Below are 26,094 nucleotides of genomic sequence, written 5' to 3' on the forward strand. Positions count from 1 at the left end.
AAAAAAAAAACACAAAAAAAAACCAAAAACAAAACAAAAAAAACAAAAAACAAAAAACAAAAACGGGGGCTGGAGAGATGGCTCAGAGGGTAAGAGCACTGACTGCTCTTCCGAAGGTCCTGAGCTCAAATCCCAGCAACCACATGGTGGCTCACAACCATCTGTAATGAAATCCGATGCCCTCTTCTGGTGTGTCTGAAGACAGCTATAGTGTACTTACATATAATAAATAAATAAATCTTTTAAAAAAAAAGATTCTGTTTGCACAGTGCTTAGGCAGAGATGAACGCTGGATACAATGTAGATGATGTAAGATGATGTTTGCACAGTGCTTAGGCAGATGTTGGAAACAAGGAAGGTGGTTGTCCTACCATAGGATAGTGAATTATGGCTGATAATGGGCGGGTGGTTATTGTGAGATGGATATTGAACTGTTGAACATATGATAGATGACAATAAGGTCAGTGGGTGGATGGATGGGGATGGGGTGCAGTTCGTATAAATATGGATGACAACTGATAACTGAATTGTAGGTGATGATGTGTGACTGATTGGATAAATGCTAGCATATAGCTCAGTGATACAGGTAGTAAACAGACAATACATTGACAGTTGAAGTTAAGTTGTGTATGAATACATTAAGTTGTTATTTGATGGAAACCTGTTACATGCTGGGTAATTCTGGAGAGACAATGAATAGGCGGTAAAAGAATGTGTGTGTGTATGTGATGGTTTGTATGTTTGACCCAGGGGGTGTCACTGTTGGGAGGTGTGGCCTTGCTGGGGTGGGTGTGGCCTTGCTGGGGTGGGTGTGGCCTTGTTGGAGTGGGTGTGGCCTTGTTGGGTGGGTGTGGCCTTGTGGGTGTGGACTTTAAGACCCTCATTCTGGAAGCCAGTGTTCTAGCAGCCTTCAGATGAAGATGTAGAACTCTCAGCTCCTCCTGCACCATGCCTGTCTGGATGCTGCCACACTCCTGCCTTGATGATAATGGTCTGAACCCTGAACCTGTAAGCCAGCTCCAATGAAATGTTGTCCTTAGAAGAACTGCCTTGGATATGGTGTCTCTTCACAGCAGTAAAACCCTAACTAAGACAGTGTGGGTTTCATGGATGTGGACATTTAGTGAATCGTGTGTGGATGGTGAAGAGATGGGTACGTAGTATTTGGGTGGGGTATAGTGATAGGGTGTTCACAGTTAATAGATAGTGGTTGATTCTTGGGCTAGTACTACAGGGAAAGAAGATGGCTGGATGGCCACCTAGGTGGCCGGGTGACTAGTGAGGGGTAGATGCTAGATGCAATGCTAGGGTAAGTATGTGGGGATGTGTGCAGAATGGCCGTGGGGTAGGTAGTGAGTAGATGTAGGATGCCAGACGGTGACTAGGTGGTGGATAGGGACCAGTGGCTGCCAGCTTGAAGGTAATGGTAGATTGACCACTGAACGGACGTTGGGTTGTGGACGGTAGGTGACTCCTGCTGATGAATGGCTGGGTGCATGGTGATCGACTAGCTAGATGTGGGTATTGCTTGCAGGTCTGAGAGAAATAGGACAACGGAGAGCCCACAGTGGATCCTAGAAGGGAAATTGTGTGGATTATGTGTGTGGGGATGTGGCACTGTGGCCTTGGGTGACAGAGTGGTTCACCAGACCCAACAGTCCTGGGCTAGAGAATGGGCCTGGGGATTAATATGTGAGATGGAATGTGGGACAATCCTCCACCCTGTCCCACTTCCCAACATTTCCTCCTTCGGTAGCCCGGTTGGAAAAAATCCTCTTCCTACCATATCTGGCGCCACACAATGCCACACCTCACATTCTAACCTGGAGATTGGGGGAGGAGGTCTGAAGTGGCCAAGACTAGGTTCTGGGGTAGGGTGGTGTCTAGAGAGGTGGAGGCCAGGTCCTTCCGGCGGCCCTGCAGAGGAGAGGGCGGGAGTGTGAATGAGGGGCCGGCTGCGAGCGCGTGTGTGGGCGGAGAGCTCGGAGGAGGACCGAGGGAGGCGAGCTCCCGAGCCAGCGTGGAATCCCGCAAGCGCCAGCGGTGAGTGTCCATGAGTGTGCAGGAGGCACAACGCACCCTCCTCAACCTCGCCAGCAGGGTTCCGTCTTCCGAAGTGCACCTTGACAGCCAGGGGTGGGGAGGAGAGCGAGTGCGGTAAGGAGTTAGTGGGAGCGCCCCGAGGAAGGGACGGGTGTGGGTCCTCCCTGGCAACCAAATGCGGGGGAGGGGGGCTCTGGATCAAGCGTCCCTCTACCGCCTGCGGTCCACAACATCTAGCCCTCTGCACCCCAGAGCGGATAGAGGTGTGGGGGGCTCTCGCAGCGGAGGACACCAGGCACCAGGCAAGAACAAGGCAGCCTGTGGGGCACTTGCCCCATCTAGCTCAATCCTTGTTGCAGTCTTGGCTCCCCAGATTTTCCCTGGGACTCTCCTGCTCTCTCCCTCTTTCTTCCCTCACTCTTCAGCTCTGTCACCTCTTCGAATGGCCTCTGTGGCCACTCTCCCTCCCTCATTTCCGAATGTCTCTGAAACATTTCTTTGGGTCTCTGTTCTGGAGGTTCCCAGAACTCTGGGTCTCAGCTGGGAGCGGTTCTCAGGGATCTCATGGGCTCTGGGCAGGGGACCACTGGGATGGCATGGCTGCCTACTGCCAGGGGGTGCCCATCACAGGGTGTGTCCCCCTTCCAGACTTCCTTGGAACTCTGAAACTTGAGCTAACCAAGGTGGACATTTGGTAGAAGGACCCTCATTTTCCAGACTAGCGGTTGACCTTGTGGAGGCCCAAGGTACCTGCCTCCCAGAGAGGTGTCAGCCATTCCACCCTGCCGTACGTCACCTTAGCCCAGTCTCCTTCCGAAGCTTAGCCCAGTCTCCTTCCGAAGCACAGGCCTGTGGCCGTGGGCTGCCAGACTAAAGTCTGCCAATCCCTGTCAGACCACACTCATTTCTTGGTCTGGCATGAGCTAGGCCCCAAGAACACCCCCACATCCCTCTACCCTACGCCCACCACCACCCTGCTGCAGTACTGGGGGAAAGTCTGAGGGTGGGCCTGTGATTTCTGGCAGGGACTCAGAAGTTAGCCTCAGTCTACCCTTCCATGAGGGTGGGCCTATGATTTCTGGCAGGGACTCCTTTCTCACTGTGGAGGCTCTGATCCAGCCTCCCAATTTGTACTGGCCTGGGTAGACATGGCCATAAGCAGGCAAGATGTCAGCTTTCCTCATGGCCTGAGGGTCTGTGGGTGAAGGGTTCTTGGGCAGGATCGGGGCACCTTGGCCTCTGGCTGGCTCAGATTCAGTCCAGTGTTCTCCCAACCTCCTGACTCAGACGTGTTTGGGTCCCCGGGTCGGCTGTGTTCTCTGTTGTTCATTGCCTCAACACATGAATCTTTCTTGCTGCTCAGACTGCCTGCTCTCCATCCCTTAGAGCGTCCTCAGGCCAGCTGACCTTCCTCCAGGAAGCCTTCCTGGCTCTCAAAGCTGGGTCAATCTCTCCCCATCTTGCCACATTCTCTATGGTCCTGGGCACTGTATGGCAGCTGTCCTGTGCTCTTGAAATCAGCCCTGAGCTGTGGGGGCTGGGCCTGGCTAGGCTAAGGTGGGGAGGGTCCCTGGAGGAGGAGGAGGAGGAGGAGGAGGAGGAGGAGGAGGAGGAGGAGGAGAACACCTAGCACTGGCTGCAGTGGATTCTTCATTTCTAATCTTGTCTTTGTGTAGCCCAGTAGCAACAGCATGAGCACCCCACAGTCTGCTGCACCAGAGAGCCCCACTGAGGGCCCCGGAGGCCCAACAGGGAAGGTAAGTGACTGAGGGGCAGGAGACAGGAGGGAGCTCTGGCCTATGACTTCAATATGCTTCTCATCTCTGCCAGCCTCAGTTTACCCTTCCATGTGGGGGAGGACATTGCTATTTTTGTAGAAATTTGGTGGATAAAGCAAATGGCCCTGGCTTACTTAGCACCTCTTCTGAGCCTGGGGACACCAAGGCTTCCTCCCCAAGCACGGGATCACACTTTTCTCTGTAGGGTGATACAATTCTCAGGGTTTTTTGGGGGGGATGTTGATGCAGCAAGATGTTTAAATCTGTAGTAGGGTACACTGATGCAATCCCAGTAGTCTAGGGAGCTAGTCAGAGGATCGAGACCAGCCTTGGCTACTTAGTGGGTTTCAAACAGTCTAGGGTATAAGGACTTGTTTCAGAAGTAAAATGAACTGAGATTCTCGTCCTGCACAGAGAAGCAGGGTCACAGCAAGCTGCCTTAGGTCCACAGGGCCAGGGAAGGAAGAGCAGCCTAGACTCTGGGCTCATGGGCGCAGCTGCCCTGATGGTCTGGCGGGCTTGGCCATTTTACCATAGTGGGCACCCTCCAGACAGAACCCGTGGCTGAGGGACAAGAGATAAAACAGAATAGCATGTAGGGAAGGAGCCAGGTTGGGGAAGGAGGCCTGACTCGTCAAGGCCAGCATAGTGACAGCCTCAGGAGGTCCAGCTGTGGGGGCAGGATGGGGTCCCCCTCTGCTGTCTTCTGAGGCCCTTTATCTTTCAACCCATAGGTGGCCCAGCCTGGTGACACTTGTTCTCAGACCTCAGGGTCACCTGCAGTACTTGGTTAATAGGGTCCTGGGTAGAGCATGGAAGTGTGTGGGAGGAACCAGTGTCCATTGGTTCTAAGCAGCCATTCAGCGGCAGTGTGCCTGCTCTGTGCCTACCCTCCTGGAGGACTGTGTGCCACTGTGCAAAGGCACATACACTAGGCAGCCATCTTTTCCAGAACTTCAGGAGGGTACAGAGGTGGGGCAGTGCAAGTCAGGACCTCACGGCACCGAGGGATGGAGCTGTGTGAGGCAGCCTCGGCCTTGAAAAGCCTTGAATGGGAGGTGGGGTTGGTGAGGGCACCCAGAGGGCGTGTGGGCACCGAACAATGAAGGAGAGCCAGCTCTGATTGCCATGGCAACATCTTCTCTAGCTTCTTGGCCTGCCATGGGGAAGGAGGAGGCCAAGGACCCAGCAGGGAGGCCCCAAAAAGGAACTGTGCTGGCTTCCAGGTACAGAAAGCAGCTGGGGTGCTCAGTCCTGGGCTTCCTCCTGAATGACTGACTGGTCTCTACCAGCTTAGGCTCTGTCTGTGAAATGGGCTTCTTTGGGTCTGAGTCCAGGTGAGTTCTGTGGTGTTCCCTGGGTGCCTAGTTCCCCAGTGCTGGAACAAGGCAGGGCTGTTCATCCTGCCTGTTCTTGGCCTTCCTAGTAGGGCAGGACAGAGGGCAGAAGAGGCAGAGCCAGCAGTCCATAACCCAGTATTACCCTGATCCTCCCTGCTCTCTCTATAGGCCACAGTAGGTATCCGGGAGAAGGGCCCTCGGCTCTGTCAGCGACTGCCCTCTATTGTGGTGGAACCCACTGAAGCGGGTGCTGTGGAAAGTGGGGAGCTGCGCTGGCCACCCGAGGGTACGCAGAGGGGTACCCCTCAGATCCAGGCTGCTGCTGGTGAGAACACAGCCCCCACTTCCTGTCTGTGTTTGCAGTAGGTGTGGGACCCCTGCACTGGTTCACACCCCAGCACCTACAGCATCTGCCTCTACCTCTCAGATCCCTAACCAGGGCCGGGGACTCTGCCTCACCTTCCCCAACCCCTCCGAGCGACTACCCTTCCTCCCATCTGCTCCTGTCCCCTTATGTACACCCGAGGCTCCTGAAAGGGTCACAGGCACTCTCCTGCCACCCAGCCTGCTTCCTGTTCTCCCTCCTTCCCTGACTTGAGACCTTTGGAAGGATTCAGGCTCCCCACAAGGACTTCGAGGGGCCAGAGTACAGGAGCACATTGGGAAACAGGGCTTCCTCACAGCTTGGCAGGTTGGTGCCAGCGTGAAAGACTGGAGCTTCAAGAAAAAAGATGGGACAGGAGTGGTGAGTCCTCAGGGCCTCCAGAGTAGCTCGTAAGCCACTGAAAGCATGAGGGCTGAGCTGTACCCTGGGAATCTTTATTCTCTGAGGCCCGCGGAGGGTCTCGCTCATTGTGAGGTAGTGAGTTCAGCTCCCATGACGGATGCTCAGAACCACACAGGCCTTCTTCCACTCCCTAGACCTCAGGCTCTGGGGTAGTCCTTACAATAGTACTCATGCAGCTTGGCCCTGAAGGGGTCTAAGCACATGGCCCCCACTTCTGCTCAAAGCTCTCTCAGCCTGTGTCAGGCCAGCAGCAGAGACGGTAACCACTGAGGTGTGGGCTGGGGGGAGGCCCTAGGGCTGCCACATTCTCTCTGCCATACCTTTCCCTGAAGCACAGGGCAGGGCGCTGGAGGGCTGCTTCTGCTTCCAGAGCTGGACTTCATTCTCCTTCTCTTTCCTAAAACAAGGGTATGATCACCCCTCCTTTCCATCAGCCCCAGGAAGAAGTGGCTATCCCATCCAGATGTCTGCCAAAGGCTCACCTCAGAGCCCCAGGACCAATCCAGCTACAGCTCATCACCAACATAGAGGCCTTTGGTTTTATGTTTAGTTTCTGTTTTTCATTTCTTTGCTTGTTTTCAGCTCCTTCTCCGAGCCCACCGGGAACACCAGGGAAGGAAGCAGATGATGATGTCATTGAGGGTGCCAGCTCTGGGCACCAGGCATTCTCTGCTCCAGTAACAGATAGGGGTATGGCAGGCTCTGCTCTCTGACCACCCAGAGGACCTCCATCCCAGGATGACTGGCTGATTCACAGCAAATGGTGGGCCCACCCAAGAAACGCAGCTCACCAAGCTTCCTGTCCGGCTAGGTGTGGCCAGGACCCCAGCCCCTGCCTTTGCCCTCCACGGCCCAGATCTGGAACATACCCCTCTTTGTTCAGTGGTCTGAAGCAGAAATAAAGGAATCCTTCCTGGTGGCTACGGGCACCTTGGTGGGCACATGAGCTGCTGGGCACAAGTTTGCTTCTAGCAGTGGCATTCTAGACTCTCCTAGTCTGGGCAAGTCAGTGTTGGATGGTTAAGCACTCGGTGCTTGGTACTTGGCCCTGGAGAATGCCAGCTTGAGCAGAGCCAGAAGGCTTTTCACACTGTCTCTGCCTAGGGACCCTCTCACTACTCTTCCTCACCTAGACTGCCTATGGCCACTCTTCCAGGTGGCCTTCTACCCCTGCTAGAGATCCCCTAGAGGCCAGGCACCCCTTGTATCCTGTATCCTGAGTATATTAGGGCACCAGGATGGTACCTAAGGTGAGGGATTGACTTCCAGCCCAGACATTATTAATTCCTTGCAAAAGTCCCATTTTACAGATGGGAAAATTTAGGTTCAAAATGAGGTGCCCTGGACCAGTTTTGCCCAAGGCTATGAAGGGACCCTCAAGCTGGCCACAGTACTCTTTCATGACCTTGGGTGAGCAAGCACATCCTCTTACCTTGAATGATGGTCTTGTCCCTCCACAACCAGGAGGGGAGCTATGGTATCTCATCATGGCTGGTTTGCGGGGGCAGAAATTTGACCATGCCAAGGGCTCCCATTTAAGATGCACTGCCCCCCCCTTGGCCAAGCCTGGGAAGTTCAGGCCTAGCCACTAGGAAGTTTCCATAATGTTAGCTCAACAAAGCCCTCAGGCTGAGGCCCCAGCATGGGTGAGCTGCTAGGGCTGTGGGAGACACAGGCCTTCTGTTCCCTCCTGACCCCCTTGCTATCCTTCAGGATGAATAAAGCAATTTCTCCAGCCCGCCTGCCTTCTAAATATAGCCTGGCCCCCAAACGCCAGAGGTGGGAGGGGAGGTGCGGAAGTTTGCCTGGAAGTCTGCTTTAAATTTAAAACCGTGGGTGCTCTGGGTCCAGGCTGTCTCCGTGGGCCCTGCCCGGGTTCACGGGTTAGAAGTGTTGTTGTCCTAGAACCTCCCTGTCCCCAGCCCTTCTTGTGGGTTTTGAGCAAGGGCAGTGAGAATAGGAAATGGGGAGGGAGTGTGGGGATCCTCAAAGGCTGACCTTTGGCAGGAAGTGCTTTCCACTTCGGGAGGCCGAGTAGAAGGAGCAATGGGATTGCGCCACCTCTCTCCGGGCAGGATTATGCCCACTTAAACAGGGTCCCACAGAAGACAAGTCCAGAGACCTTGGGGTGGGGGTCTCCTGGGACCCAAGCCCAGGCTTTCTCCGTGGTCTACCAGGGTAGCCCCGGAGTAGTGATGACTCATTCCGGAGGTCCGAGAGCTAGAGGAAGGTGTGGAGGGTCGGACCTCTGCCCACTCCTCCCCAAGCAGTGCGAAAGAGCCTGGGTGGGGCCAGGGCGGACGCCACACCCACTCAGCAACCCAGCCCAGGACAGCCCCTCCTTAGCACCCAGGAGGCCTGAAATCTGCCTGCGGCTCCCCCTAGCGCCCGACGGGGTCATTACATAAAACAGCAGACTCCACCGTCTGGCGCGTGGAGATCCACCAGCAGGCTGCCAATTGTGCCCCTCAGAGAGAGGGGCACAATCCACACCCACCCCGCCCCCGCTCCCGCCAGGCACCGCAGCCACCAGGAACAGAGGGTGAACTCCGCCTCCCTAGTCTTAGAATGGGTTCCAATCTGGGCCCCTTAGCATTCTGAGCAAAAATGACCCCTAGACAGGCAAACAACGGTGAAGGGTCCTTCCTGCTCTTGCCTACATAGAAGCCAGGTCCTCAGGTGAGGTGAACTCACGTCATTCCAGTAACAATCCTATTTACCTAAGAGTAAATAAGGCTTAGAGACAAACATGCCTCTCCCAAGGTCGTGGGGAGCTGCAGTTGAAGTTCTCGGTGTCCTATGGTGTCTTAGCTATGCCTCTCTTAGCGGCCCCCTGCACAACCCTCAGCTGACCTCAATTTAACTGCCCCGGTGCCTGGGCTTCTCTTAGACTATGCTGGGACTTTTCCGCTGGGATTTTACTGAAAAAGCCAGGGGAAAGCAGCATGGAAAAATAGAACAAGTTGCTGGGTGTGATGGCACATCCTGTAATCCCAACACTTGGGAGATGAAAGCAGGAGCGGGAATTCAAGGTCATCCTCAAGTCTGTAGCAAGTTCAAGGCCAGCCGACTTGGAATAGAAGAGTGGTCTCAGTGCTCAAGCGCACCGTCCATTCTTCCAGAGGACTAAGCTGGTTCCCAGCACTCACGTGCTGGCTCACAATTGTCTGTAATTCCTGTCCCAGAGGACATGGCACCAGGAAAGCACAGACATACATGTAGGGAAATGACCCATGCCATAAAAAATAGACAAATTAAGTCTGGAGAGGTGGCTCAGTGGTTAAGAGCACCTGCTGCTCTTTCAGAGGACCTGGGTTTGGTATCCACCATCCACCTGATGATTCACAACCATCCCTAACTCCAGTCCCAGGGGATCTGTTCCCCTTCTAACCTCTGCAGGCACCATGCATGCATATGGTGCACATGCATTTGCAGGCAAAACATATAAAATAAAATGAATATATTTAATAAATCAAATATATATAATTTAAAATTCTACTTTGTTGAAAAGAATGCTTAAGAAAACAAAAATAGCAACCAACAACAAAATCAAAGAAAAAAATATCACGGCTTCATGGGCGTGCTCAGTCTGGGGTATGGTGAGACTTTGGGGAGGCCTAGGGACAATTCTCCTGGTCCTGGGTATTAGATTTCTGAGGCAGGATAGAAACTGAAGTCAGAAAGAGACCAAAGTCTTCCTGCTTGGACATTCGAGGCTAGACTGCAAGTAATTTGAACCTGGAGATCCCAGGACTCTCATGTGACCGTCCTGGTCTCTCCAGGTGACCCTGTGGTGGTGGGTAGGTCCCTGAGCCCAGGGCAGCCCCCTTAAAGGGAGCCAACAGGCATGCCAGGCTGAGCTGAGGGGAAGGTCCAGCTGGGCACTCGTGGGTTTGGACTAGTAGTTCCACCTAGGGAGCCTAGGGCTTAACGGGAGGGCATCCTGGAGGTGGTGCCGATAGTTCCTATCTGACTTGGCCTGTCTCCAAATAGCATGTAGTGATGTAGTGTGCCTTGTGTCATCAAATCTATTGTTTATATGTTGAACCCTTAACTCCAGAACCTGAGGATGTGACCTTATATAGGAGATGTCTTTAAAAAGACAATCAAGGGGCTTGCGAGATGGCTCAGCAGGTAAGAGCACTGACTGCTCTTCCAAAAGTTCTGAGTTCGGATCCCAGCAACCACATGGTGGCTCACAACCACCCGTAATGACATTTGACGCCCTCTTCTGGTGCGTCTGAAGACAGCTACAGTGTATGGGGCTGGAGGGAGTGGGGCCGTCCTGAGTTCAATTCCCAGCAGCCACGTGATGGCTCACGGCCATCTGTACAACTACAGTGTACTCATACACACAGAATAAATAAATAATTTTTTTTTAAAAGAAGACAATCAGTTAAACTCAGGTCAATCGAGAGACTGGGATGAAAAGTCTAAGTTACATCAGCTCCAAGAAGAGGGTGCAGAGACACAGCTCCATGATGTCACCTTCACCAGCCTTAGGACTCTTGTCGTCTTTTACGGACCCAACTTATGCTGAACTGAGACTTGTGGCTTTAATGAAGAAAAGAATTTCAGGACTAGCCAGTCTGAAGACGAGTTGGAGATTTTTATCAAAGATACTTTAACATAGGGTTACACATGAGGGTTAGGAGAAAGAGTAAGACTTAATGGAGGACATGTCGGAAGAGTAGCATAAGGTGATCCTGACCCACATGAGGATCCCACTGCTCAGGGGCTAAGCAGTAGACCGAGCGATCATAGACACACCCACATGAGGATCCCACTGCTCAGGGGCTCAGCAGTGGACTAAGCCATCATAGACACACCCACGTGAGGATCCCACTGCTCAGGGGCTCAGCAGTGGACCAAGAGGTCCTAGCCTTAGCCATAGGTCCCTGGTCTTGGTGCAGTGGACTAAGCCTTCCTAGCCTTAGCCATAGGTCCCTGGTCTTGGTGCAGTGAACTAAGCCTTCCTAGCCTTAGCCATAGGTCCCTGGTCTTGGTGCAGTGAACTAAGCCTTCCTAGCCTTAACCATAGGTCCCCGGTCTTGGTGACTCTCAAGTTGCATCTCTGAGGTTATCAAGAAAGCGTTCTTTATTTTTCTTTATTTCCTGCTCTTCTGATAAGTTAGTGGTGGAGATGGAGATGTCCTGTATGCAGTTATAACCTGATGAAGTTTCTCACACGTCCTTCTCTGTAAGTGAGGGATTTTTGGAGGAAATTCCTAGAAAAATGGAAGGCTTACAGCTGGCAGGCAAGAAAGGCCTTATGCAGGTGTTGACCACACAGGATCCTTACCTATTGCTGCAACCAGAGGAGCTCTTTTCATTCTCACGTTCCCGCTCTTTGCCCCACCCTTCTATCTTGCCTCAGAGAGCTTATCTAGCCTGCTGTCTTAGGGTTTTACTGCTGTGAGCAGACACCATGACCAAGGAAACTCTTATAAGGACAACATTTAATTGGGGCTGGCTTATAGGTTCAGAGGTTCAGTTCATTATCATCAGGGTGGGAGCATGGCAGCATGCAGGCAGGCATGGTGCAGGAGGAGTTGAGAGTTCTACATCCTTATCTGAAGGCTGCTAGTAGAACACTGGCTTCCAGGCAGCTAGGGTGACCCTCATAGGACACACCTCCTCCAACAAGGCCACACCTCCTCCAACAGGGCCACACCTCCAAATAGTGCCACTCCCTGTGCAGGGCATATACAAACCACCACACCCCACATGCTATGAAAAAGAGAAAAGTGGACAGACATATACAGAGGAAAGAACACATAGAGAGAAAGCAACAGTCATGATGGCCTTTAATTCAATTTCCGTGCACTTAAAGCCAGCCTGGTCTACATAGTGAGCTATAGGACACTGAAGAATACATAGTGAGATCCTGTGCTCCAGGAGAAGTAGAAGAGGGAAGAGGAGGAGAGGGAGGAGAGGAAGAAGAAGAGGAGGAGGAAGGTAACCTCAGGAGAATCAAGACCTTAGCCCTCATGTCCCCCAAACCCAGAGAGTGTAGCCTGTGTGGCGCTGTGTTCTCACAGCCCAGCACTGAGTACCCAGCACTGAGTACTGTAACTGGAGCATCCATACTATATCCAGGTGCAGGGCAGGACAGTGCTGAGTGTGTCCTTGGATTTCCCCCGAGTTTCTTTCCTAAGACGCTGACTGTGGAATCCCCCTGAAGTCGGGGAAGGTGCCCCTGGTGAACTCTCTACAGCCCTCCCCACAAAAGCCTCCTGTCAGAGTCTCTGTGAAGGCCTGAGTTCCAAAGCCATCACAACAGCCCCTCCTCCACGCTGTTCATGCTGCGCTGGCTGCTGCGTCTGCCTAGAAGGCTGCCTGTCATTCCTGAGTGTGAGCCCCTGCGTCCCTCTCCTACCAGCACTCAGGAGAAGTGTATGGCTCACACCCTCCTCCAGGCACTATGGAAAACTTCCTCTCTGCTTCTCGGCTCAGGCAGGCACACGGGGCACTGGAGTGAACTCCCTAGACTGGCCTAGAGCTGCAACCCTTTCCTGGAGAGTGGAGTGTTTCTGGGCTTGAGCTCTAGGGGGTGAATGCCTCTCTCAACTAGCTTACCTCTGGCAGTGGTCAGGATGTGACAATCCTCAGTGGTCCCCAACAGCTCCTGGCCCCACTGCTGCACATCCTCCCCTAGCCCCACCCCCTTAACCTCTCCACTGTAGTCTCCACCTCCTCGGCCTCCCTCAAGGCCCTCCCTAGCCTCCCCTCCCCAGTCTCTCTCTGTCAAGCTTGATCAGGCTCAGGCAAGCTCCAGGGCTGCGACTGATCAAAGGTTGGAGTGGTTGTCTCTGGAATGAAAGGGGTGGAACTTTTCTAAAAGCGAAAGTATGGGGTCCGAGTAGAGAGTGGGCCTGGGCGGTCCTGTGGCTGGGAAGTCCCAGCTGTTGGTCAACCAACTGGGCTGTGCTGGCAGCCTCTCTCCTGGACCTGGTCTCAGGATCCTGTTTGGCTGGCTTCTCTGGGACCTCTGCTGCCTGGGTGAAGTTGTCCGTGCGCATATCAGGTAAGACCCAGGTGGGGCAGGAGGATATGAGGGTGTTTGGGGCAGTGGGTGGGGACCCACGAGGCTGAGACTACTCCAGCTCTGTTAGTTGGCTTTGTGGTCAAGGGTCTGGGCTCCAAGCCCTGGCCGCCTGAGCTGGATTACCAGCTCAGTCACAGAAGATAGCGCACAGCCACACAGTTGCAGAGAGCAGAGACATCCATGAGGCATACAGACTCAGACAGTCACAGAAGATGCCCACACGCAGAAGCAATCACTTATTCCAAGACAATCACACACATGGGGAGGCACTCAGATCAGCATGAAGATCTGAAAAGCTGAAGCACACACCCAAGTGTAGATGTACCACAGGTTCCCAATCATGGCAGGGCCACACCATTCCTTGGGTACCTGACATTTATCGGCCCCATCATGGGTCTGAGCCAGGCTCATTCCCTGCTCCCTGGGGGCTCCTGGCCAAGCAGCAGAAATATCTCAGATCATTTAACTACTATCTAGGGCTGGAGCTAGACACAGAAAAGAGTGTGCTGTGTGCTAGGACTCAGCTGGTCAGGGAAGGCTTCTCAGAGGAAGAACCCTGAGGAAGCTCTCCACAGCTGGAAGATCGGGGACAACTCAGAAAGGCTGGAATGGGGAACAAGTTCTGGGCCGCAGAGGGGCAAGAGAGTAAAGCAAGACCAACCTGAGGAAGAGCCTTGTGTGCTGCCTTACTCGGGAAGTATGCACCTCAGTGGGGGATGGCGACCAGGGGTGCTTATATTGGCAACTGGGAAGGGAGCCTGTGTCTTTTTAAAAATAGGCCTGGCTGGCACACAGAACAGCTACTGACCGTGTTTGCAAAATCAACATATGAAATTTACTAAACTCTTGTTATTCCCATAATAACCATGCTTGGGATTTTTCGGCGGACAGCTATAACCAATTAAAATGGCGATCGGAACTGCTTCTCTCTGCCATTTGCAGCCCTTGTTGATTTAACTAGATCTCGAAGGCGAACGCCGAGGATTGAAACCATATTTTCTTGCCTTGTTCCATATTTTCAGGAAAGGACTCGGCATGCAGGGAAAGTTTTAAGACACGAACGCCACAGCCTGATGGCAGTGGTTGTCCCTGGGGATCTGAAGGGCAGAGGATAGCCCGGTCCTAGGGTGGGGAGGGAGGATGTGGTTTGTCCCAGAGAGAAACGGAGAGTAGGAGTTGGTGCAAGAGGGAAGGTCTAGAAAAGGGCAGAAGCAAGGCTGGAAGTAGGGGAGGTCTAGACCTGGCCTCAGGGCCACAGCTGGCGGGGCCGTGCTGGCTTCCCTGAACCTAGCCTTACACGTGATACTGACTGGGAAAGAAGTGAGCCCAGGGCTCAGACTGTCATGGATCTGCAGGATCTTGGAGCTTAATATCAAGTCAGTCAAGGAGTGACAGCAATGGAAAGAGGAGCTAGAGGACCAGGACTGGCCTTGTGGCCACAGAGGGAAGACATGGGGGTAGGGTCCACAGATCATCCCAGTGGGCAGCAGAATGACAGCTGACCAGGCCAGCCTTGGAACCCACCCAACCACAATGGAAGTCTGTACTTCCAAACTGTACTCTTGGGTGAAAGAGAGAGGAGACAAACAGACTCTCAAGCCTGGAGGAGGCTCTGTCACAGTAGAGACAGCCTGAGGAGCCATTGAGCAGATGACACAGAGCTGAGGATTGGACAAAGGGAAGTCACTGCATCCTAAAAGCCAGGTTCAATTAGAGAGAGAGAGGATCAGGAGGGGACACAGCTCGAGGGGGGACCAAGATCGGCACATTCAGCAGGATGGAGGGGGTCCCATGAGCTAACGTGAGTAACAGGCATGTCCAGGAATGAAGCAAAGAATTGTCAATCTAGAAAGAGAAGAATTTGAATGCCAAGCTATAGGGCTTGGGGTGGCTTGAGGGCATCGGGGAGTCCCAGAAGGGGAGGTCAAGCATGGTTAGGGCAGTTGCTGAGAGCTGCAGAGCCAGAAGTGGTATGGCTGCTGCCAGAGGGCTGTTTGGTGGTCACAATGGCCCTTTAGTCCAGGTTTGATATGAAGGTACATGAATACCATGAGCCCGAAGATTCCTGTGTAGCCTGCCATGAAGTGTCATGTGTCCAGCTGCCCCTCCTTATCCAGGCTCCCCTATAGGACTGCCAGGTCTTGTGGTCCTCACAGGGGAAAGGACTCTTTTGGCATAGCATCTGATCCTCCAGTCAGGAGCACACACCGACCACTCGTTGTCCGTAGCTTCTGAAGAGACATGGTGGGCCAGGCTGAGTGGCTTGAGGCTGGATCCTGCCCCTTTCTGAGCAGATCACACTCCTCAGGGGGAACCATGGGGCTCACATCTGTGTTAGCATTGAGCTGGACACGTAGTCAGTGTTTTAGTAAATGAGGATGGACTCTTACTAAGCAAGGCAGGGCCCATCTCATCCTTTCCCAACACCCCTGTAGTCAGGGAGTCCAGAGAATGCAGCAGAGGCAGGTGCCATCTCCCACACTAGGTATGGAAGGTCACCTTAGATGAAGGAGGCCAGCCAGAGACTGCCATTTAATGTCAGGTCTGTGTGGGGCAGGGTCCCTGAACCTGGGTGCCAGGCAGGATGATGACCTGTGGTCAGGGTGGGGCTGATAAGGCTCCAACCAATCATCTGAGCTTCCCTTCCTCTCCTGGGCTGCCTTGAAGCTGCCGGTGGCCTCTGGAGCTCCAGAAATGCATGCCTCAGCTGACTCTAGCAGATACCTTCCTGGAGGGCTAGACCCCAGGGGACAGCCTCTGTCCAGCATGCCTTAAGTCCCAGGGAAGGGCAGTTGCTTCCTGACTCATCCAGGGGTCTGGCCTACTTGGATTTGTCCTGGTATGGTAGAAAGCCCTGAAGAGGGCTGGGAGCTATGCCTCTGTTGGGTCAAGCTTTTCTTTCTCCTCCCCCCTCCTCCTCTTCCTCCTCTCTTCCTCTTCTTCCTCCTTCTCCTCTTCTTTCTCCCCCTTCTCTTCTTTTTTAAAAAGGATTTATTTGTTTGCTTTATGGTGTGTGTGTGTGTGTGTGTGTGTGCGTGTGTGTGTGTGTGTGCTGTTTGGATGTATGTCTGTGGACCATGTGTGCCCTGTGAGCTACTGTGTGGATGCTGGAAACTGAACATGGGTTCTCTGCAAGAGCAAGTAGTGCTCCTAACCACTGAACCATCTTTTCAGCTCCATCCAGCCCTTCTTTTGGTGCAGTTTCTCAAAGGGTATGGGGGGGAAGGGGACTTGCTGGCCCAGTACCATCCCCCATCCATGTCTGGCTTGCACAATGTGGTGGGCAGGAGGTTCCAGTGACCAGAAAGACTGTCTCTTCTCTTCCACCCCTAGTTAACATACAGTCAGAAAAGCAAACAGCCAGGCTTTGCTAGCAAGAGGGAATGTGGTGGTGGTGGTGCCTGTCAGGGACCTGAGCAGTGGCTGTGTCCCATGAGACCCCCACCACAGAAGGCTGGGGTTTGGCAAGAGGGGGGGGGGAGTGTAGTAGGTAGGAAATACATTGGGATTTCTCAGCTCCAGGTTAAATATAGACCTGAAGCCCCTCCCACCACCTTCCCTTCAGGCTGTGTGGTGCAGATAAGTGGCTGGGTGCCTGAGGCTAGGGCCTTAGGGCACCATTGTACCCTCCTCCAGATCCAAGGCGCCGGGCCAGGAAGGGAATGCTTCTTAAGCCGCTTCCTGTTTGAGCAGAAGTGATCCTGCCTTTTGTGCTGAAGGGGTGAGCCCTCGTCTCTGGAGGTATTAACGGGGGTCTGTGGGAAGAAGGGATGGGGAGAGGTTGAGGCCTTAGAATCTAAAATCCTAGAAATTTGGGATGTGGGTACTGGGCTCTGCCCTTGTGGGTTGTGGGTTGGGCGGTTCCCAGAACACGCATGCTGAATAAGTCCCTTGACTTCAGCTGGGAAGTGCTCAGGCTCTGTAAAGGTGGACACCTGGGAGAGTGTTCTGGGAATGGCACTGGGAAGGCATTCTGCCGGCATCCTAACAGCAACTGCGCTGGGCATGCCGAAGGCTCCGGCCAACCCGGGAGCTAGCGGACATTTCTTTTCACATAGAAGGAACAAAGCCTTCCTGCACCATGTTCCGGGGTCCCCTGAGCCCCAGAGTTTAGCCAGGGCTGTGTGTCTGCTTCCTGGGCAGGGCTTGGCACCCTCCAGGCCTCTTGAGCTGCTTTCTCACCCTCAGCTCTCCTGCTGCCAAGATGCCTCTGCCACAGACAGGGGCCCCTGGGCCAGAGCTTAAAAGCCCCAGGGAGCCCAGGAAGTCACAGACTCTCCCTACCAACACCTGGAAGTCCAACAGTATGAAAGAGCAAAGCATGCACCACGAGGACAGCGTGAAACCCAGCCTGGGCATGCTGAAGCGGACCCTTTTCCGGACCAGCCTGAGAACTTCAACCCACAAGCCCAAGGAGGACCCAGGCCTCTTCAGGCGCGGCTCCCGTTTCCTGTTCAGGTCCTTGAGACGGGCCCTAGATGAAGGCCTGACTGCTGGGCATCCTCAAGGCCCTGTGGTACCAGAGAAGCCCTCCAGAGTCACAGATGGTAGCAGCAGGCAGGCAGCCACTGGGATGGAGGCTGAGGATCTGGAGCCGCAGGCAGGTAAGGGCTCACACAACACCGAGAGAAAAAACAGAGGGTAGGTGGGGCAGGAGCTGAGCTGGGTATCCTGACAGACTCTCCTCGAGGCCTAATTCACCCACATTCTGCCTTCTGCACAAATTCTTTTAGTATCTAGCAAGGGAAGCCCTCTCCTCTCAACACAGCCTCGGGGCAAATGAGAAACAGTGACTTGCTTGGTGTTTTACAGCATCCAGTAAGAGGTGGGATTTGAACCCAGATCTTCATGCCTGTAGAACTATAAACCATGCACGGGCCTTTCACAGCCTGGCCCCTTGAACAAACTCATCCTAGGCTCTGGGCTCTCACCACCGGATCACAGAGGTTCATGGAAGCAGTGGTTACTTGGAGGAACAGCTAAGGGACTGTTGGGGGAGGCCAAATGGAACTTGGACTCGGAGAAGGGATCCAGCCAGAGCAGAGAACTCCTTGAACACAGGGTGGGAAGAGAACAGCACAGCAGAGAGGCTGGCTCTGGACTTAAGGGCAGGCCACACCCTGCCCGAGCTCTGACCCTATTAGACCTGTAATTACAGCCACATGTGATGTCACCAGGACCAGCTCAGCAGAGATGGCAGAGAGAATTAGGGTGGGGGTGCAGGGTAGAAGGTGCTGGTTACAGAATAGCCAGCCGTGCAGTCCGGAGCTAACCCAAACTGCTGTTTTCAGCCAGGTTTGGGGCCCTGACGCTGCTGTCTAATGTGACTATTAGCAGGGACTTCGGGCAGTTGTGCACAGGACTCCATCTGGGCAGTGGCCAGGCAGCCCAGCCCAAAGCTCCGAGTGCAACCTAGATATCTGGCTTAGTAAGTACCAGGACTCTAGGTGGGCCGCTCTCATTGCTCCCTTTCTCACTTGCGGTTGCAGAAAGTAAATCCGTGGCAGATCTCATCACTGAGAGGCAGCTAGTGAAGGCCTTTGAACAGTTGCGGTACCTGGAGACGCAGCTGGTAGCCGACAAAACCTCCCGCACCTTTACACAGGACCCCACCGCCTATGCGCGGCGCGCTATGGACCTTTGTCTACACTACGACGGAATGGCTGCAGAGATCGGAGCCATTGTGCGCGAGGCGCTGAGTTCCCAAGGCGTGGATCGAGACGCTCTAGCGGAACTGGCCCAAGTGGTGCACTTGGAAGAGGAGGCCCATCAGACCTCCCAGGCCGAGGGTGATTTCTTGAGTACACCCCGCCACTGGCGTCAGCACTGGGAGGACGCGGTGCGGCTCAGCGCTCGGGAGCGCGTGCAGCAGGCAGGCGCCAAAGTCATCCCCGGGGCTGCTGAGGGCGCATCCGACCTAGCCCAGCTTCTGGCTGAGCTTGGTGGCGTGGTTCGCCACGACCTGCACAAGGTGCGATTAGAGATGCAGCCCGCCTACGAAGCCACGGACCTCCCAGTGTGGGAGACCTACTTGCGTGCCTTTCACAGCGCTGTGGCCCAGCGCCTGCAGGAGCTGGCGCGAGACGCCCGCGGCTGTGAGCAGCTCTACGTGCTGTTAGACTGGGCCGCTAATGTTTATGGCAGGTGAGGCCTGAGCTAGGGTGTTTTAGGCAGGAGCAGGTACCATTAACCACCGGGAGACTACGAAAAACAGCTACAAGAACATAGGGCACATTCCTTCCCCGTCGCTGGCAAAGGCGATAGGGCACGAGGAAGATTGGGGACTTGGTCATCCTTTGAGCTAGGCTTTGTGCTCCCATCCCAGGTTTTCCTAAGGGACCATCCATGTGCAGGTTCCCAAAGCTACAAAGTCTATCTTGTGCGCTTCTCACCAGTGCCAGGAGCCCCGTAGAGCAATGCTGGCCCATAAGACGCTGCAAGTGGAAGCGGAGCCTTTCTAGGCAGGGCAGCACTCAGCTTGCTATCTGGGTGGGCATTCACATGCAGAGTGCAGCCCGCACGGGCTTTCAGCCTTGGCACCTGCTGTGTAGCAAGGCTGTTTAGGTCCCCAGATGAATGGGCCCCAGCTTTGCCACAGGCAGAAAAAGGGGGAAGGCTGCCGCGCCGCGTGATCTCAAGCCATTATCAGCCCCTGTCTGGGACTCCCTGGTTTGGGTTAGATGGTGATGGGGCCGGAGGATGTCGTTTACAGCTCAGTCTTTGAATGTAGGCTACCCATGAGGGCAGAGGTCACATTGAGGCAGTCTGGCAGAGGCCCATCTGAACTGCTCCTTAAGCATTCTGAGCAGAACCAGCTGGTAGGTTGAGTGTCCAGAAGTCCGCCCCTTCCAGAGGATTCTGGGACGGGAAGTGATGGCGTAGAACTCTGGAGGGTAGGGGAGTGGAATGTGTCAACAGAAGTTCAGGACTCTAACGATGACATTAGACTTTGAGCCAGGTTAGGGAGAGGAGGTAGCTGGTGGAGCATCAGAGCCCCACCTGGGTCCTAACAACGCCCCTTGATTTTCAGTCCTAACTTCCTGGGCGCCCCAGACTTGGCACTGCCCACCGAACCGCTGCCCCCACTCCTAGAGCCTGCTCTGTGGGCTCGACTGGAAAGTGACTACACTAGCTTCCTAGAGGTGAGGCTGGGGGTGGGGGGTCTCCGGGCTCCAGAGGTTGGGTCCTGCAGGAGGCTTGATGTGGAGGATTGGGGTTGTGCAGGTAGTACCTTTAAGACCGTGGACCTTGACTGGAGTCCGGAGACGCGAGTCCATGAAGGCGCTAAGTGGAGTTTGGAAGGCAGGGGGCGCCCTTTCCTTCCTCCTGGAAAGCTTCTCACCACCGGCTGCTCCTGACCTTGCAGACCAAGATCACAAGCTGTTTTGACAGCATCTTGCAGCTGGAACAGAATCGGTGGGAAGCCAACGAGGACCGGGAAGTGCTGCAGGGCCTCTACCACGCGCCCCTGTCCATCGATGTACACATGGTGCGCCCGGGAGGGGGCTGCAGGAAGGGCTTGTGTTCAGGACTCAGGCACATGTCGGAGATCCCTCGGAGCTAAGTTTTACTGAGAAAGGAACCTGTGGGGTGACCTAGACTCCTAGGGCACAAGGCCAGGCTAAGTCACAGCTCTCGGGTTCTGCCGATGAACTCTGCCACAACTCTGTTGTGGTGGTGGTGGTGGGGAATAGGGAGGGGAGGTGACTCTTACATTGGGACCACTGAGGGGTGGGCTGGGTTCGGGACTCAACTGTTCTCAGCATGTGGCATCCCTGGCAGCTGGTAGCTGAGCACGTGAAGGCAGCTGGAGCTATCTCCGCGGAGCTGGAGACCACCACCCTGCAGATCTGCGCGCGTGCGCTCTGCCTCTTTGTGCCCAGGTGCGGGTGGCACTCTCTGCCCGGGACGGGAGCTCGGGAATGGATGGGGCCCACTGGTGGACTGAATGTGAGGCCCTCATCACGGTGACGACCTAACGGGGGCGCAGACCTGAAGTCAGAGGAATGATTCTTTCCGATCCCCAGGTTTGAAAAGGCTTTCCTGGCGTCGAAGGCGGTGAGCGAATGGTACCTGGGTGCCTACATTAACGCCTGCGTGGAGCTGAGGTAGGTCGCCCCAGATCCAGGACATTGCCAGGCACTGCCAGCAGGAGGCGCGCGAGCTCAGGGAAAGAGATCAGAAGCAGCGGCGTCTTAGGGGCCGGAGTAGGAGAAGAAGCTTAGTACGGATTCCTGTGGATTCCCCAAGGCCGTCAGGGATTGGTCCCTTTCGCGTTGGCCTTAAAGTGCTTAGCAGGGCTAGACCCTGGAACAAATGAGGGGCTTCAAGGCTGACCAGAGACTGAGGAGATAGGGCTGCCCCGGTCCCTGGGCCCCCTGTTTATTCTCTCCATCCCATTCTGTTCCATCCCTGAGTTTACCTTCTCCTCCGAAAACCCTCCTCCCTGAGTCCCACCCTGGACCATCCTGGGCGCCTCTTCCCTGAGAAGGCGAGGTCCTCTCTATTTGGCAGAGACTGCCACCTACAGGCACTCCAGACCACACCAAGTGGCCTCTTCTCCACAGACATGCTAGTCTGGGGAATACAGCCATCTGGGCCACCTTGTGGGTTTGGATCCAGCGTTGTCCATTGCTGGCTGTGTGCCCTGAGACAAGTCACTTCCTCTCAGTGCCTCTTACCTCTTCTAACAAAGCCAGAGCCTGCTTCCTCAGGCCGTGGGGACTGAGTTCATATGAACTCTTTATGAGCACCACCCAAGGTGACTCCCCAAGCCTAGGGTACCCAGGTACAGATGACAGTCAAGTGGATGCTGGTGACCAGCGACGAGTAACCCATGCAGCTAGGAGTTGAACCAGGCCTGCCTGTGTGCAAAACAAGATCACAAGGATGCTTGGCTTCCCAGCACGATCTTGCCTGACTGTGCCAGGCTAGCCTTCAGCTCCAGAGAGACTTACTTCTAGGAAGCAGTCTCCATTCTTGAGAGTCAGTGCTCTCTACTGGGGATAGCCTGGTCCTCGGTTTTCTCAGCAGTGAAATGGGACATTGTCATCCTCAGAGGCAGGGATGAAGCTCACTGGAGAGTTTGAGCCGGGCCTGGCTATGCTACAGTGTCCCAAAGCTGCCACCCTGCTGCCAGAGTTAATGATGATTGGTTCTCAGGGCTTTGATGTTGTCCTTTGACTCGGTTCCGCCCCCGTGGGTGCTCCTTTGCACAACTCCAGGGACAGTACAGTCTAAATCAGTGATTCTCAACCTGTGGATTCCAACCCCTCTCGCAAAGGTCACATCAGATATCCTGCATATCGGGTATTTGCATCATAACATGCTTCATTACAGTTATGAAGAAGCAACTAAAATAATGCTCTGGCTGGGGTCACCACAACACGAGAACTGTGTTAAAGGGTCACAGCGTTAGGAAGGTAGAGAACCACAGATAAATGAGCGGGGGCAGAGCAGTGCCATGCCCAGTCTGCAGGGTTGTGCTGGGTGGGCCTTGCTCCTCTGCCTGTTTTCCCTTGCCCAGCTCACTCCTTGTCTTGGCTCCTCCCCAGAACCAGTCTTCTGGCCAGGTTCCCAGGAACCATAAAGGAACTGGAGAAACCCCTGGTGGCTGCCACCAATAGCTTCCAGAAGCATTTGCTCCAGATCGCACAGCAAGACATGCAGGTATTCCAATTGGACACTTGCCATGCCTGGTGGGTGCCCAGCTATGCTCTAAAGTTCCAGGCCTAGGGCACAGCATTCTTTTGCCCTCCTTGAGTTCTCCCCGAGCAAGGGCAGTTGGGAAACAACCACCATCCCACTGCAGCTGCTCGGTGATCAGCACCCAAGCTCTGGGATGGTGGGCCAAGAAATAAGGCCATAAAGCCCCTTGACCAAACACTCAAGGTGCACCCAGCACACACCGTAAGCAGGGCCAGACAGGACTCTCAGACTCAAACCATGGAGGAGGCATTATGGGAATGGCCCAGTGATAAGATCTGTGCCTAGGAAAGAGGACTGCGTAAGGGAGCCCAGCAGTGAACGGGGTAGGAACAGGGGACAGAGCTCACTTCCCATGCCCTTCTGTCCCCAGCCACTATTCAAGGTGCTATATACCAAGACCTGGCTCACACAGGACACACTGCGTCCCCTCATGGACAAGGTGGTGGACTTTGCACATCACCTTGAGCATGTGACCCCATCACTGGCACAGGTACCAGGAAGTGGGTGGCTGGCATGGATGTGCAGGGCCCATGTCTTTGATCCTGACCCTACCCTCTCATTCTCCCAGGAGACACTGCAGGAGGTGCACCGTTTTGTGGTCCGAGAATACCTGGGGCAGGTGCTGAGGCCCCGCGAGAGGTTCAGTGGCCTGGATCGAGTGAATGGCTCCCATAAGATGAACCTGGATGCTCAGGCCATTAGCAACACCTTCCAGGGCTTGGTAGGAGCAGCGTCTGAATGTCAAGAGGGCTCAGTCTCTGGCCAGGAAACCCCTACTCTGTTGTTTTCATCCTGTAAAAAGCCCTTACAGCGGGTGCAGGAGCCGGTTCTGGACAAGAGAGCTTCCATTAGGCGCTTCTTCGGACTCCACTGGGAAAAAAAAAAAAAAAACGGCAGTGGGGCTGGACTCTAATGGGGCGGGCCCAGGTGGGGGCGTCACTTTACATTGTATTTGCATACATTCGTGGATGAAGGCAAAGAAGGGAGGAGGGCTATGATGGGCAAAGTCTGTGGGAGATCTTTCCCCTCTCAGACCTGGAGCACTTTGAGCCCAAATCCCTTATCTGGGCTGCTGGTCTCCTAGCTGGTGACAGGTTCCAATCAGCCCTTCCCTGGTGAGAGCTCGGATTTCCTGTCTGTGCAGACAGGAAGACAGCTAGCTATCCAGAATCATTGCAGACGTCCGCTCTGTGGAATCTTATTCCCTGACGCCGTGGAATCTTACTTATGGTGGGCAAGCCACCCGCGGCAGACACAGGGGAGGGGCGGTTCTGGGCACTACAGGAGAGGGTGTAGGCAGGGACTTCTTGGGGGAGGTGGACCACACACCTGCCTCCCTGTCTCCTTAGGGCTCTGAAGCCAAGTGGCTGGACCAAGCCATCCTGTCGGTGGCCGAGGTCCTGGGTGAGACGTACAAAGACGACATCCGGCGGCACCTGGAAACACTTATACAGAGCTACCCGGACATCAGGTTAGCAGACCTCCCTTCCCGACTAACTTCTGACCAAGAGTCAGGGGTCACTGGAACCTGGCACTCGCGCCTTCAGCAAAGTGAGTGCAGGCGTGGAACCGAGGGAACAGCTGCTTGTCAGGGCGGAGAGAAAGGCGGCATAGCCGTGAAGCGCGACAGACTCGTGTGCGCATGCCCGCGAGGAAGGGGAACGGGGAGCATTGGCAAGCGGGCCACCCTTCCTCGTGTTCTCCACCATCTCTGGAGGACGCAGCCCCATTCAAACCCTCTCTGGGAAGCCCTCTAAGGCCTCGACAGCCGTGAGGAGGCTCGGTGTGGGGCACTGAGTCATCAGAGCTCTTGGAAATCCCGGTTCGGCTCTCTCCAGTGCTCTAGGAGGTTCCGGGATGGAAAGGCCACCGAGAGCCCCTGGTCCAGCCCCTTCCCTGGCTCCCTGCTGCTCACTGCGGCTCCCTGTTTGTTCTGGTAGATTTGGATATGGATGATGACCCTGTTCGCCCCTTCTAAGTTTCCAGTTTACCTACCGCTCCTGGGGGTTCCCCAACTGGTGTTTGGCCCTCCCTCCCTGACTCCAGGGGTGGTCCTGGACGGCTGCTGGGGAAGCAATGGGGAGGCAATGACTCAGGGTGCCCCTTTGTACCTGCCCCCCACCCCACGTCCAGCCCTCTACTTTCCCTGCCCCAAGCACACACTCACACCCCCGCTCTGTCTTGCACACTGTGAGGACATTCCCCAACCTGCCACCTGGCCGGACCTGGCCTGGCCTCTACCTCCCTTGCATTCTGCCAGTTTTTGGAGTCTTCCCTAGATCAGATTTCTTGCGTTGCCTCTGTACAGAGCTTCTTTCTGCTGTGTGCGTGCCCCCTCCCCTGTCTCATGCCTGTGTGTTCTAGGTCCAGTTACTGTGCACCCACAGGCCCACACTCCCTCCTCCTTTTAGAGCCCCATTCCCTCCCCGCCTGGGATAGTCCCAGGCTTTCAGATTCCCTGACCCAGCTCCAGGAATGCTGGGTGAATAATACTTCCTCCCAAGCCTGGGTTCCTGCTCTCTCGGGGTTGGGGGACAAGAGCTGGAGGGTGCCGGGGGCACTGCTCTACACTGGGGACCCTATGTCTCTGCAGGCGAGAGCACATTCTGGCTATTCTAGCACTACGAAGACTCGGCCGCCGTCGGAATCAGAATCTCTTGCAGCATACTCAAGACTTGCTGAGAGCAGCCCACGCGATCAGGCCCCCCTCACACCGCGTGCTCTTTGAGGAGATTGAAGTGCCCACCTCTGTGGACGTGCTCATCACCTGCATCTAGGGCTGAAGGTCGAGCAGGAGCTTCGTAGGCCAAGGATCTGGCATCCTCCCCATGACTGACCCCAAGTTGGGAGCCCAGTGAGTCACTCTGGCCCTACTCCAAGCTCTGAAGCCTGGGGGCCATGGAATTTTTGGTCTCAGTTGCCTGGATACTCAGCCAGGGGAGCCAAGAGATGAGGTATCCCAGGCATTTGTGGGGGAGTCTTTGGGGGCTGCGGAGTCTCCTTGCAGGACTTCAGGCCAGGGATGGCTTCCCTTTCTAACTGCTCAGCACATCCACACTGTAGTGAGAAGCTGAGGATTCTAAAAATAAATCTGAATTAAAATAGTGTCTAAGGTTGGGCAAGCTAAGCTGGTTGGGAGAGGTGATGCTGGATTGAATGAATGGGATGACCAAGCCAGTCCTGAGCTGGAAAAGCCCCTGCCTGCAGCAGCAGATCGAAATAGTAGCCTTTAGCCAGGCGTAGTGGCGCACACCTTTAATCCCAGCACTCGGAAGGCAGCGGATTTCTGAGTTTGAGGCCAGCCTGGTCTACAGAGTGAGTTCCAGGACAGCCAAGGATACACAGAAAAACCCTGTCTCGAAAAACCATAAAGACAAACAAACAAACAAA

At 54.6% G+C, this 26,094-nt stretch overlaps 2 protein-coding genes across 9 annotated transcripts; both read left to right on the plus strand.

The window, feature by feature from the left end:
- The first annotated feature begins 1,000 nt into the window (after positions 1–1,000).
- Lbhd2 (LBH domain containing 2) lies at positions 1,001–7,686 on the plus strand. Of its 4 annotated transcripts, none has more exons than XM_031356261.1 (4): positions 1,001–1,153; positions 3,720–3,800; positions 5,330–5,486; positions 6,531–7,686. In XM_031356261.1, exons 1-4 carry the CDS (start codon positions 1,139–1,141, stop codon positions 6,659–6,661), a joined length of 384 nt encoding a protein of 127 aa, XP_031212121.1. In that variant the 5' UTR covers positions 1,001–1,138; the 3' UTR covers positions 6,662–7,686. The 4 variants fall into 4 exon arrangements, with proteins under 4 accessions (XP_031212121.1, XP_031212124.1, XP_031212122.1 ...); XM_031356264.1 differs by having other exon boundaries at positions 3,725–3,800; XM_031356262.1 differs by lacking the exon at positions 1,001–1,153 and adding an exon at positions 1,923–2,043.
- Positions 7,687–12,250: 4,564 nt separating this feature from the next.
- On the plus strand, positions 12,251–25,812 carry Exoc3l4 (exocyst complex component 3 like 4). 5 transcript variants are annotated; one of them, XM_031355794.1, is made up of 14 exons: positions 12,251–12,975; positions 14,019–14,123; positions 16,633–16,717; positions 17,185–17,600; positions 18,486–19,140; positions 20,027–20,138; positions 20,363–20,485; positions 20,779–20,879; positions 21,024–21,104; positions 22,551–22,665; positions 23,075–23,194; positions 23,273–23,425; positions 24,054–24,175; positions 25,298–25,812. In XM_031355794.1, exons 4-14 carry the CDS (start codon positions 17,201–17,203, stop codon positions 25,479–25,481), a joined length of 2,166 nt encoding a protein of 721 aa, XP_031211654.1. In that variant the 5' UTR covers positions 12,251–12,975; positions 14,019–14,123; positions 16,633–16,717; positions 17,185–17,200; the 3' UTR covers positions 25,482–25,812. The 5 variants fall into 5 exon arrangements, with proteins under 5 accessions (XP_031211654.1, XP_031211651.1, XP_031211655.1 ...); XM_031355791.1 differs by lacking the exon at positions 14,019–14,123 and having other exon boundaries at positions 12,706–12,975; positions 16,633–16,737; XM_031355795.1 differs by lacking the exon at positions 14,019–14,123 and having other exon boundaries at positions 12,706–12,975; positions 16,633–16,737; positions 23,075–23,143.
- Positions 25,813–26,094: the final 282 nt, after the last annotated feature.

The sequence above is a fragment of the Mastomys coucha genome, unplaced genomic scaffold (genome assembly GCF_008632895.1).
Source record: "Mastomys coucha isolate ucsf_1 unplaced genomic scaffold, UCSF_Mcou_1 pScaffold6, whole genome shotgun sequence".
In the NCBI taxonomy this organism is placed as follows: Eukaryota; Metazoa; Chordata; class Mammalia; order Rodentia; family Muridae; genus Mastomys; species Mastomys coucha.

Bases quoted from the DNA above. Each gene is read 5' to 3' on its own strand.
- Exoc3l4 (XM_031355794.1), top strand. From the start codon at position 17,201: ATGCCTCTGCCACAGACAGGGGCCCCTGGGCCAGAGCTTAAAAGCCCC. The intron at 23,195-23,272 runs GTACCAGGAAGT...TCATTCTCCCAG, and splicing joins TGACCCCATCACTGGCACAG to GAGACACTGCAGGAGGTGCA. The intron at 24,176-25,297 runs GTTAGCAGACCT...ATGTCTCTGCAG, and splicing joins CAGAGCTACCCGGACATCAG to GCGAGAGCACATTCTGGCTA.
- Lbhd2 (XM_031356261.1), top strand. The intron at 3,801-5,329 runs GTAAGTGACTGA...CTCTCTCTATAG, and splicing joins CCGGAGGCCCAACAGGGAAG to GCCACAGTAGGTATCCGGGA. The intron at 5,487-6,530 runs GTGAGAACACAG...GCTTGTTTTCAG, and splicing joins TCAGATCCAGGCTGCTGCTG to CTCCTTCTCCGAGCCCACCG.